We start from the raw sequence: 12,650 nt of genomic DNA, 5'->3' as shown, positions 1-12,650 counted from the left end.
ACCACGGAAGCCTGGAGTGCACTGTGACGGAAGTTTTTTCGGCTGTGGTCGGCTGATTCCGACAGGGTGTCGAAAATCGGTCGCAAAGACACCACAACCGGAATCTGGAAAGAAGGAAAATGGAGTCCCTGCCGAAAGAAATATTGTTTATGATATTTCAAAATCTTCATCCTTTAGAACTCGTGCCTTTGTCACGGGTAAATAATCGATGGCATGATGTGGCGTTGCATCCCCGATTACACAGGTATTTTTTTATTGTTCTCTGTCGTTGTCAAATCGAATTTTCAGTTGTTAAAACACAGAGCGGGACTTCATCCTTCTCTCTCAGTGACTCTCAATGCTCTTTTCGCTTCCTGCAGAGTTACTTTAATATATCTACGTATTCACTCAAAAAGGGTTTTCCATTGTTTGAATCAGGGGGGAGGTTTGAGTCTTTGAATTTTGGGGGTTATCCAAAGCTAAGAGTTTAAGAGTATAATAACAATAATTAATAATAATAATGATAATAATAGAGCGAGTTTCAATTGAGTGTCGTAAAACCAAAACCAAAGTAATTACTTTGGCCAATCAAAGAGGACAGAGATAATCCAGTAAACCAATCAAAACTCGAAGTAATTACACGTAGCCGACACAAAGCGCGGGAAAACGTGCACGCGCGAGCCACGATTGGTTTTGGTTTTACTTCTGATTGGTTGAAAAATGGCGCGAGAACTTTGAACCAATCACTGATTGAAGTAATCATAGACCAAAGTAATTATCTAATTACTTTCGACACTCAATTGAAGACCGCTCTAATAATAATAATAATAATGATGATGATGATGATGATGATGATAATAATAATCAAGGTTGTTTTGCTTGGTTATGGGATTTGGACATGTGCACCCACCCACACCATGGCTGGTACTATGGAGCTACACAAGTAGCTAACACCATCTAAAGTCTATACCTCAAATAAGACAGGCGTAACACATGGTAACATCCCTTGCAGACTGTGTCGGAAGTCTGCTGAGACTCTCCCCCATGTATTAGTCAGGCGTTCTACTTTAGTCCAATCCAAACAACTGGAGAGGCATAACGTACATGCGGTATTAAAAGATGTTTAGAGAATTGAAGCTGGTGGGATCTGTCCCTCCATGGTACTCATCTGTAGTGTCCAACCCAGCCTATGAGCTGCCACATACACAAGCATACATGTACTGGGATATTCTGGCCAACAAGAATGGCAAAAAAAAAAAGGTTTGGGCTGTAGAGATGAGCTGCCATGGCTCAACAATCATGAAAACAAGCGTGAGGAGGAGACAGAGAAGTATTGCCCCTTGCAAATTATGGGATTTAAGAAACATTAGGGAACTTATGCAAGGATGAAGATGACATCTGCTAGAATGTTACAGAACAATAAATTAATTGAAGTTGAAGAAAAAGAATGACTCTGCATGCTCCACACGCATGGCATAAAATGACCAAATTGAGGTTATTTGAAGGATGTGAGCACCTGACGATAAATTTTCAAATTTATAACGATAATTTTAATCCAAGAATGATTATACGCACTATGCATGCCAAAGGACTTGGAGTAATCTAGAAATCATTACAATAACAGTAAATAATAATAATTATTATTCTAAGACAGCATTCTTGTAGTCGTTGTAGTCATCCTTGCGTTAGCTCCTTAATACACAATTCAGTAGTGATAACTTCTTTTGTTTTTCTTTTGTTTTGACAGATGTTTACATTTACAGCATGGGCAACGCATCTCTTCTCTTGCTGTTTGCAAGTATATTAGCAAGTTCAAGCATTCCTTAGAGGATCTAAATTTGCAAGATTGCTACTGGCTGAAAACTGGCCCACTGTCTAGTGCTCTGCAAACATGCCAAAAGCTAAGGTCTCTTAATGTTATGGGTTGTGAGGTTTCAAAGAAAACAATTTGCTCTGTTTTCAAAAATAATAAGAATGTCACAACATTGGAATGGTCATTGAATTATGATGATATGTACACCTCTACAACATCTCTGTCAAGAAACCAAGAACTCAAACTATTGACCTCATTCTGTGGTGAACTAAACCAAGCTTTCAAAGGACTGGACCGTCTGACAATCGTTATTTGTTTGACACAGAAAAATGCACAATTAATAAATAATTCTGCAGTGCCAATCATTTGCAGGGGGCTTTGTTTACGAAAGTTTACACTGCAGTGGACTGAGATTAGAGGAGGTCCATGTTCTTGCTTTGAGCTTGCTATTGAAGGAAGTCGTTCCCTGTTTGAGAATCAGAGTTGTAGTGGTGAACACCTTCCTGAGAGAAGTGTAGTATTTTCATCTAAATTGAAGGAAATGTTCTTGGTTGCATTAGCATCCCAGCGTGACTGTGGTAAACTGCATTCGTTTCTTTTTCCTTACTGGGCCACCATGGAACCTCCTTCTTTGTACATCAATCATCTGCAAATTTTGGAGGATGTTTCATTAACCAACATTGATTTAGGAGACTTGCGTGTGTGTGATTCAACTCTTCTTTCAGCCATCCTCAGTAAGCAAACATTACATTATTTGAACCTCTGCGGATTGAAAATTGATGGTCATTTGTTGCAAGTGGTTGCAACGTCATCTCCAAACTTAAAGGTTTTCAACCTGCACAACTGTGTTGGCTGTTTTGAGCTGGTAGGTGGTACAACAGTAATAATAGAGAGTATTTCCATGTCTGTATGTCAAATATTAATACATGTATTCTCTATCATCCTCAACTTTTTGTGATGTCTGCCAGTATTTCTTCATTTAGCAAATGAATATCTTTGATGATCTTTCAAAGATTCTTCAAAGATCTTCAAGGTATAAAATCTTCATCGTCAAGGATCTTCTTGGGTCTTTCACTGGAGATATGTACATGCATTACTATTTACTTGTTTATATCAGTTCTGGTAAATTATGGTACAAACTAGTTTTCAGTGGGAATTAGGTACTCACTCAGCACAGCCAGTGTAAAACAAGGATTATTATAATTAGACTCCAGATTGAAAATTGAGAATTAAACATGGACCGCATGAGCACAAATACAGAATACAGAATGCAGACCCTGTGGTACAATAATTATTGTCAGCTCTAGTGTATGCAAAGTCAACAAGATGAGGTGTGGAACATTCTATACACTCAAAGTTTTCTTGTTTAAATCAGTTTGGCGCAAAGAGAATTTTATGAGTAAGCTTCGATTAAGGATTCTTATTTTGAGAGGGCACAAAAAATAATTCCATTTGTTATTTTGTATGGGAAGAAATGAATGCTTGATTGCAGCTTATTTTAGAGGAAAAGAGGAGGTATTTTTGCCACATTATTTTCCCATTTTTAGACAAAATTAGGATATGGAGCGAGTGCAATCATACAGTTTGTATTGTTCTTCTCAGGGAAGAACAAATTGTAATTTTACACTTTCACTAGTTTTATTAACAAGCTTACCAATGTTTACTTAAAATCTTTCTACTTTCAAGCTTCAAGGATTGAAATCACTGGCAATATGCTGTCCCAGCTTGTCCCAGCTGAACCTCCATGGAGTACACCTCCAAGCATCTAATGGAAAATGGCAAAATACTTTAATAGAGGTTATTGCAGAATTCAAGCATCTTGTGTCACTCAGTGTTTGTGCTTGCGTGTTGTGCCAAGCTGGTGAAAGCAAGAGGGTTGGGAGCAGTGTTGACTTTTCTGGTAAATTAATGAAGACTGGCAAAAGGGTTTCCCACTGCTCAAGTGTGAGGTCAGTAACTCAAAATGAGTTGAGCTGTGAAGGTTGCTTTGAACTAATGACAAAAGCATGCAGGGAAATAACAGAATTTGAGCTGATACGTCTATCCGTACCTGGGCTGACTTTCACAAAGACCCACTATGATCCTGTTCAATGTAGTACGTCGAGGTAAGCCAAATATGCAAGTGGCAGTTTTCAAAAACTCTTTTATGAACTGCCCTCAGTATGTGAGCCTGGCGAGTGATTATTGCACTGTTAGCCAACAGAGCTCAAAGAATTATTGATTTCTTGGAAAGAAAGTTGTTCAAAGTAAGCTCATTTTTGTAAGTCCATAATATTTAACGAGGGTGAACACTGATTACTTGTAACCCAGTCTTTTACATAGTGACCCTCAAATGAATAAAGCAAAGCAATACAGATGGTCACAACAGAGTTAAGAATAATTAAGTAAAGTACGATCGTCTGGGTGAATGTAGTCCTGAGAAGGACTATTTGAGATGACATTGTCTGGCGTTTTGTCAACCTGAGCGGAAGTCATCTTCAGAGTCAAGTGATTTGTCTAACCTCAGTAGATACTATAAGAACTCCAGTTGTACATGTCATTGGTCAACTTATTCGTGATGTTATTGGTCAACTGTCAGTTCAGCCTAGATGTAATTGGCTGTGAAGACTGAATTTAATTAGCGATTGGTGCGTTTCGATCCCTCTGTAGGTCTAAGACCAGTCTGTGTGACTGTGTATCATAGAATATGTTGGGCAGTACTGTGATAGAGTAAATCAGTGTGTTGTTTGTCTCTTGTTGATGTCGTTGATGAGTTGTTGTATGCATCGGTTTATTGATATCTGTTCTAAGTTAGTATTAACCAGCTTTCCAGTACAATCTGTTAAGAATCCCAACTGTTGGTGGGCAAACCAGTTGGCTATTTACAAGTGCAGCTGAGGACTTGAGCCTGGGAACACTCAAAACAACTCCAGCTGGTGACCAGAGCGAGACTTGAACCTAGGATCTCCGGATGTCTCAAGTCCAGCAACCTAACCACTCGGCTGTGCTGCAGTTTTCATACCTGGCATTTAATTTGATCCAGAAAATGTTACATAGCAACATGACATGTGTTTTGTTTTATTTTGTTGATTCTCCCTTTCTTTGCAAGAAAGTAGCAATGGAAAAAAACACTTCTACCTCAAGGCAGTGTTTAAAATCCACAACAACAAAATGAGACATAGGTGGAATTTTTGAGCAATTTTGTTTTGATGTGTTTTTCAATTTGTTTTGAGCCTTTTGCTCATGGCTTTCTAAATTTATTCCTGGTTTTTGTTCTTTGATCAATATTAGTATTGAAAGGTGTCATTCTATAAGAGGTGTGTTTGACACTTTGGTAGCAGTTCAAAACTGGACAAGCCTACAGAGACTCACATTAGCAGGTACATGCTGCAATATTAAGAACTCATTCATATTGGTGTAGAAACTTAAACAATGAAAAGACCTAGGCCTGTAGGATGAATGACAAGCCAAAAATGTGGATATCTCTACTGGTCGTTGTACAGTTGCCAATGATGTACATGCAGTCATCCTTGCTATGAAAAGAAATTCACAAAAACCTTTGCAAATACTTTACTTGGTGTTTTTCTGGAAAAGTTGAACAGTTGCATTTTAAGAAAAGAAAAGTTTCCAATTGCCTTGAACAACTTGGGCCTGATTTCTAACTCATGAAACCCTGCTAGGATACTGTCAGATGTGGCAAAATGGAAACGAGAAACCTTCACTGTATTAATTAAAATGTAATGGCATCTGATCATGAGTTTCGAGCCCTATGTGAGGGAAATACTTAAAGTAACAGCTGAGATTAATTAATGAGGTTGTAGACACCACAGTACATGCAAAACTGCAAAAAAGACTGTTTGTGGAATAAATGAAAGTGTGTGCAGGACTTAAAAGTAATTAAATTCATGCTGATGTTAATAAGCATTACAAAGTTGTAAGGGCCTCTTTTCACTTCTCCTCAATTTCAACATTACTTATGTATAGAACAAGAACTGCAGGTGATAATCAAGTGTCACTTTAACACTATTCCTCAAGTATACATAAAAACTGATGAAAATGTTCATTAACTGAAAAGAACACAAACGTCAGCATTGACTATGCTTTTGTGAATGTATGTGAGTGGCACGTAATAGACTTAAGGCGCATTCGATTGACCCTATTCCGGAATAAGAATACTTGGAGTGATGACTTAAATTAAAACGGTATGTCCGGCGTTTTGAAGGAACAAGGATAATAAAGATATGTTTAAAGTAGCATTTTAGCAGGTGTTTAACAATTTTATTGTGAATCTCCGTAAGAACAAAGGATTTCTAACTTCTATTCCATGTATTCCTATTCCAGAATACGGTCAATCAAATGCAGCCTTAATGGGACACTGTGTGGTGTTTATCAAAATTGGGTGCACACTTTGACCCATTGCTTCCTATGAGTGAGACTTGATTTTACTCTGTCAAATGCCAAACGATTTTACTCATCAATTGGGGGGGGGGGGGGGGGTGGGGGGGTGGTTCAGGAGTCAATTGGTTAACAACCTCTACATCCACTCAAAAGCTACATGTATATGTCCCCTTTAATACTTCCCCTCCTGGTTCCGGTTGTTCAAAAGCCAATTAATGCTAATGCCAGGTTAAAAATTAACCAAGGAGTTTATTTCTGTTCTCCCAAATGCTGTTCATTGCTGATATTTGGCAAGATTTTGCATTAGAAGAAGTCAATTTTGAAAAACAAAAATTAAAGCAAAATTTAAAATGAACCTTTCACCAAAAAGTTGAAAACATGAAACAAAAGTTTATGCTTAAAGTGCAATGTGCCTTACCGTAGCGACCCAACAAAGTTTCACATAATTGACAGTTATGTGTAAATACGTCAACTCGACAACCCATGCAATGGTGTTCAACTTACAACCGTATGAGCTTTGCAAGGAGGTGTAACTGTCAGTCAAATTCACACACCCTTATTGGAGGATAATTTTTAAAAAACTTTGTTAGGTGGCTACTGTAAGGTGCGTCGCACTGTAAATACTCAATTAAGTTAACTGGCTTTTGAACAACTTGGCCCTGGACGTAAGCATTTGAAAGGGATATGAGCAAAATAGGTACCCCTCCCTAACTCTCTATCAGTAACTTGTCGGTAACCTGTCGTTAATTTGTTGGTAATCTGTCGGCCGACAGTGGACCAACTGTCAGTTGAGGTGAGCTGTTCGTCACTTTTACCCACCATTAGCTACGGTAACTTTTGCACTTTTTTTTTTCATTATTATAGTGCCATTTATGAAAGGCAACTTGAAATTCCTTACCGTTATAACACAGAACTGCTCCAAACTTCAGTTCTTATCTCTGGCAGTGATGGCTAGTCTTGGACATTCAGGCAATGTTGTCCTTCTTCAACAAGCACTTTCTTATTGTCATCAACTGAGAGACTTAAGGTACAAGACACAGTTTAATCAGATTCAGTAGAAACCTAAAATATTTTTAAAGGGTGGCTAAATTATGCCATTAATTGGCTCCCAATATACCTTTTTTGTATCAGGTTTGAAGTGATGAACTGCGTGCTTTAAGATCACAAGGCAAAGGTTGTGTTCTTCTGGAATGAACCATTTTCTATTAGCTTGATTTTTTCACATTTTGTTGAGTGAAAGCCGTTTTAGTTGGTTGTCTCAGCCTCCTCCAAATAAAAAAAATATCTTAATTGAAATTGTTGCACACAATGGAGAATACCAGATTTCCTCTTTGCACACTTTTTAAAGTGGTCACGCATCACATTACAGGCGAGTTAAAGTCAAAGTAAACAACACAGAGAAATCAGGTGTTATGACTGTTCCTGAGAGTTCCTCCTCCATTTTCAACCAAAAATGGTTAAAAAAAAAAGTTACAACTCCCACAATGCAAGCCATTTTTAGTTGAAATGTTCAGTTGATCCAGTAGAACAGGACCAGAGAGATATTACAGTTTAATGTAGAAAAATAAAATCAAGAGTGGCAAAATGATAAGTATTTGGTCCTTTTTACATCAAGCTGTGCACACAACTTGCACAGTAGGCTCATTCAGCAACAGAACGGGAACATCAGTTGATAATGGCGCATGCAAAAAAAGATTAGCTGGGTCAGATCAGAGTAGAATTCAGACTATTCCGTATGCTCTCTGTCATCAACGGAGGTTCCCATTCTGAGCTAGATCAACCTACTGTCTGCAAAATCAGCCACCTGTAGCTAGGAACCTGTGATTGGACTTTCACAATTATTACCATTTTTAGGCAAATGTGGAAAAATAAAGATATCTAAGTATATAATAATTATTGTGTTTTAATATATACAGACTGGAGCAGCCAAGCTTTGGAATTACAGAGTCCTTTATGCTGACCCTAGGGCAACTAAAACATCTTGAACGAGTCTGCATCATTGCAAAAGGGGGAACTATGAAAATGTATCCTCACGCAGTCCTCTCAGTGTTTGAAAAGGTATGTGAATTATTGCATTAACGCTTGCTGAGTCCTGCTAAATTTAAACAGCATGCAAAGTAGAATCTTGTAGAACTGTACTTTCTGACGCCTCTTTCCCAAATAGACCCTTCTACAAAATGGCAGCCGAAAATGCAAATACGTTAAAATTAAAAACTAATGCCAGAAATAGAAAAAACACCTTTACTTAAGTTTTGGCATATCAGGTGTATTATATCAGCTGAGAAAATGTAAGTTGAAAAATGAATGATTGGGGGTATGGCGTATACCCCCAGTCATACAAACTTCTTTAAATTTGCCAAATTTCAACTTACATTTTATCAGCTGATATAACAGCTAAAACGATGAAACTTTGCAGGGTTACTTATAATAAGTAAAGGTGCTCTTTCTATTTCTGGTATCAGTTTTTCATTCAGTTCAATTTTAACTCGTTCAAATCCGCTTTTAGGCAAATAAAAATTAATGCAATAATTGTGAAAATTTGTGAATAACTTGTGAAAACTGATTGCGAGCGGGACTTTGAACGAGATGTTCAACAAGTTTGCCGAATATCAGAAAGGTCTCTGAAGACTCTGAAGAGTCGCTTGGCAGCAACAAAACAACTGTTGTCAGACTAGCCATTACAGTATTCACAAGTCAAGTATCACAAATAAAATGTAAAATGTTTTGTAGGTTATATTTGTAGGTATCTGTTTTTTCCCATAGTGGCATATATGGTTCTTTTTCACACTTGTTGCTCCGATTTGTTATCAACTCTGTATTCTTTGGAGTTGTTCTGGTCCAGTGAATAGGACGCTTGATTTGCATGTAGTTGTGCCATGTTCCGAATCCAACTCTGATCACTGGCTGGGTATGCCGTAATCAGTCCCAATGCACTCTTTGCCTCCTGTCAGTAATGTTATGTATCATTTGAATAGTCTCTGTCAGTATTTAACCCTTCCACTCCCAAGAGTGCCACTTATAGATTTTACTCTGTCTAATGCCAGACGATTTTACTCGTCAATGGGGAACCCCACGGGGGTGAAAGGGTTAAGTCAAGTTCCTATGGACTAGCTTGCTTGCCAAGTGCACTTTTTCCATGAAGAAATAATTTTCTGGTCCCAATTGTTCAAAGCCTGAGTAACTCTACCCAGTGGATAAGTCATTTAATTTCCAACAGTTTAAACCTGTCCAAAGATTTCAGTATTTCCTCTTGAACGGTGAACTTGCATGCACACTTGGCTAAGCACATCTAAGTAAAAGCGTGTAAGAAAAACCCTGGCCAATGGTAAATGTAAAGTATAATCTGGATAGCGACTTTAATAAGTATCCACTGGATATAATTAAGGGGCTTTTAATCAACTGGGGCGTGGCACTCAATGCACGACCCCATAAGCTGCATAGCTTTTGTTATCATCATGCGAAAATAAAGGCTGTCTGTCTGTCTGTCTGTCTGATGACAGCCAGACTCAACCGGCTAAATGTTTGAGAGGATAAGTTCTCTTTAGAAAATTTAACTCCCCCAGTGTATTTGGTTGCCTTTTTCTTGCAGTGTTGTAAGCTGTATTTCTTTCAAGTGCTCTGTGACATAACACTCAAAGCCAGCAGAGCCCTAGTGGATGCTGTTACTCAAAGGTGTGCATAATAAGTATTGTCACTTTCTCTCTAAACATTGTCCGACAATTTTGAAAGTGCATTATTTCTTTATTTGGCCAATCCTACATGTGGAATATAATGGTTTTTCCCTTGTCATAAACTGCGGCGAGAGGGCAGGAGCGATGGGGGAAAGCATTTGTCTGCTTGAAACATCTTAAAGTTCCAGAGGCAAAAAAAGACAGTTGACTACCGCGGTGGGTTAACCGGTCCCTGGGCCGTTACTCGAAAGTCCCGAAACTTTACTGACCATTTCCGGGTGTCACAATTCCCTCTGTATCTCAAGAACAGATAGGAATTAAGTCGTTAAATTTCGCAGTCAGTTTGCTTTTTGTTACCTTGAAACATGTTAAAGAATCGGCGTTCTTGTTGGCTGGTTTACAAATGGCTTTTCAGGGCCGAAACGTTTTTGGGACTTTCGAGAAATGGCCCCTGGATCGCTGTAGCTTCCGTCTAGAGCAGTTTGCAGTCAATTAGTGGAAAGTCAAATTTTCTTACGTAACTACGTTTGCCAATCACGATGGAAAAGTTGGTTTTACCAAACGAGTCGACAACGGTTAAGTAACCACAGTAAGAGACATGAGAGCTGACGTTTCAAGCGTTCCCTATTTGTCAGAGTGGCAACCGGTCGTTCTGCTCTACGTATTAGGGAGCTTAAGCACGCGCGCTTTTGCGACCCAGACGGCAACCGGAAGTGAGCTGTTTTCTCTTTTAACTTGTCTTTACACAAAACATTTACATTGCTGAGTATCTTTTCTCCATTAGAGATGATTAGTATAAAAAATCTGGGAGACACCACTGTCCTTGCACACGAAATGTTCTCTTCCGGTTGCCGTCTGCGTCTCAAAAACGCGCGTGCTTAAGCTCCCTATTGGGTCGACTCTGTGGCAGAACGACCTGTATTCGGATTTTTCCGATCATCCCCTATAGCTCAGTGGTGTTGCATGCGAACTAGTAATCAGAAGGTCGTATGTTCGACTCCTGCAAAGGAACACTCCCGAGTCACCATTCTCAGCAGTTACCAACTTCAGTCGTGTCTTACACTTTGTGACTCAGACAGTGCAAGACAAATAAATAATAAAGCAAAAGTAAATTAATAGAATTTCAAAGGAAAAGTTGCATTTTTCGTGGTTATTCCAATTATATAGCTTGGGGTCGCTGATTGCCATTTACATCTAAATGTTCCATCACCCGGCAAGTGTCCATAACTTTTGGCTGTTTCTACTAAAGGTGGCCTCATATTGAGACATCACTGCCAGGTCAGCGACTTTTTGCTGGAGAGAGTACAACAGACCACAGCGCTGGGAACTCTGTTTCCTACTTTTTCCAATAACAGTAAGGGAAAATGATGTTTTTTTTTTGCTTTTATGAAACAGGTTTGCAGAGGCTCGGCCTGGTCTTGTGATGTCAGTGGTTCCATTTCGTGACTCTCGTACCCAGTTGCTTTCATTTGACATTGCCAAGTCTATTCCAGTGGTCCATTTCAAAGAAATGTTTCTATTTGGCTCCACAGTTGCGACCAAACTTCCTGTTTAAAGTCACTTTTATTAAGTAACTTACTGTAATCCTTTGGCAAATAGTGACATTGGCTTGGTCGATAAATGACGTTTTAGACTTAATCAGAGCAAGGCAATAAGTATACTTTACTTGTAAGATTGTCAGGATTTCGGTTAATTCAGGTCCAAAATACAATGATGAATTGATTTCCATAGTCTCCGGTCAAAGAATGATTACGTTCTCCCACATCTAAACGATTCCTCCGTCTTCTTTCAATGTGTTACCCACGAGCCATCGCGACCCTTCAGTTTAAGAGCTTGCGCGATTCAGTTGCGAGTACCTTGCGAGTACGTATAACGAACCATTAAAACTTAAGACAAATAAAGCGTACCCTAATTGCTTAAAGAAACACCGGGGTTTTGAATAACTTACGAGCGCAGCAGAAGCGGTTCTTACTGCAAATTATTATGTAACTAAGCTTGAAAAAAGAATTAAACTTGTTTTACCTGAATAATACTATAATAACACTAGAGTAATACTATAATGTACTGCTCAGTGCTACTTCTGCTACTAAGCGATTTGTGTTGGAGTCATGGCCCGAGCTGGTCGCCTGCGAAATCTTTATGACTAAATTTAACAAAATGTTAACATTTGGCAAGATACACCGCCAAAGGTCTGCTTTGAAACTGGTTTTGTAATCAAAACAAGCAAGCAAGGTGAAATCCGTAGTCTATGAGTTTTAGCCGCAATATAAAAAAAAAAAGTTTAACTGCGGCACAAGGTATCCCAAGTAAGCGCTTGCACAGTGTCTTGTTTTAATGAGTGGTGCCACGTGCAAATTATATTTATCATTGACTCTATATTGGTTGAACAACAGCCATTTCTCAGAACAATCTCTGGCTCAAATTGCAAAAATATAAGAACGTGGAGCCTCAGAACAAAAACTAGATGCTATTATGGGGAATTTTAATTGTTCATTGAAAGAATTTCAAAGAAAGAGCACATGAAATGGTAATTTGGCTTTGAAACCCGATGTCGAAGCATCTAATACTCTTTTATTTCCCCTGTAACTTGAGCATTGAATCTCACTGGAGAGGATAAATGAATATAAAATTCTTTTGATCAGGGAGGGAAAAAAAAAAAAAAAAAAGGTACGCGCCCAACGTGGGGCTCGAACCCACGACCCTGAGATTAAGAGTCTCATGCTCTACCGACTGAGCTAGCCGGGCACCGCTGAGAAGAGGGGAAATTTTAATTTAATTATACATAGCTTTTGGGAAAAATGCGTCTTTGG

The 12,650-nt window shown here is 38.7% G+C and overlaps 1 protein-coding gene and 1 non-coding gene across 3 annotated transcripts; one reads left to right on the top strand and one right to left on the bottom strand.

Annotated features, from left to right (window-relative positions):
• Positions 1–69: 69 nt before the first annotated feature.
• LOC137982604 (F-box/LRR-repeat protein 18-like) lies at positions 70–11,859 on the top strand. 2 transcript variants are annotated; one of them, XM_068829728.1, is made up of 8 exons: positions 70–244; positions 1,727–2,657; positions 3,479–3,741; positions 5,063–5,151; positions 7,034–7,196; positions 8,086–8,227; positions 9,759–9,841; positions 11,236–11,859. In XM_068829728.1, exons 1-8 carry the CDS (start codon positions 120–122, stop codon positions 11,393–11,395), a joined length of 1,956 nt encoding a protein of 651 aa, XP_068685829.1. In that variant the 5' UTR covers positions 70–119; the 3' UTR covers positions 11,396–11,859. The 2 variants fall into 2 exon arrangements, with proteins under 2 accessions (XP_068685829.1, XP_068685828.1); XM_068829727.1 differs by having other exon boundaries at positions 3,479–3,897.
• A 653-nt stretch (positions 11,860–12,512) lies between these two features.
• Trnak-cuu (transfer RNA lysine (anticodon CUU)) lies at positions 12,513–12,585 on the bottom strand. The gene has a single exon. It is a non-coding gene; the product is annotated as a tRNA-Lys (tRNA).
• Positions 12,586–12,650: the final 65 nt, after the last annotated feature.

Source organism: Montipora foliosa, chromosome 13 (genome assembly GCF_036669935.1).
Source record: "Montipora foliosa isolate CH-2021 chromosome 13, ASM3666993v2, whole genome shotgun sequence".
NCBI classification, from domain to species: domain Eukaryota; kingdom Metazoa; phylum Cnidaria; class Anthozoa; order Scleractinia; family Acroporidae; genus Montipora; species Montipora foliosa.
This window is presented reverse-complemented; position numbering and strand designations above follow the sequence as displayed.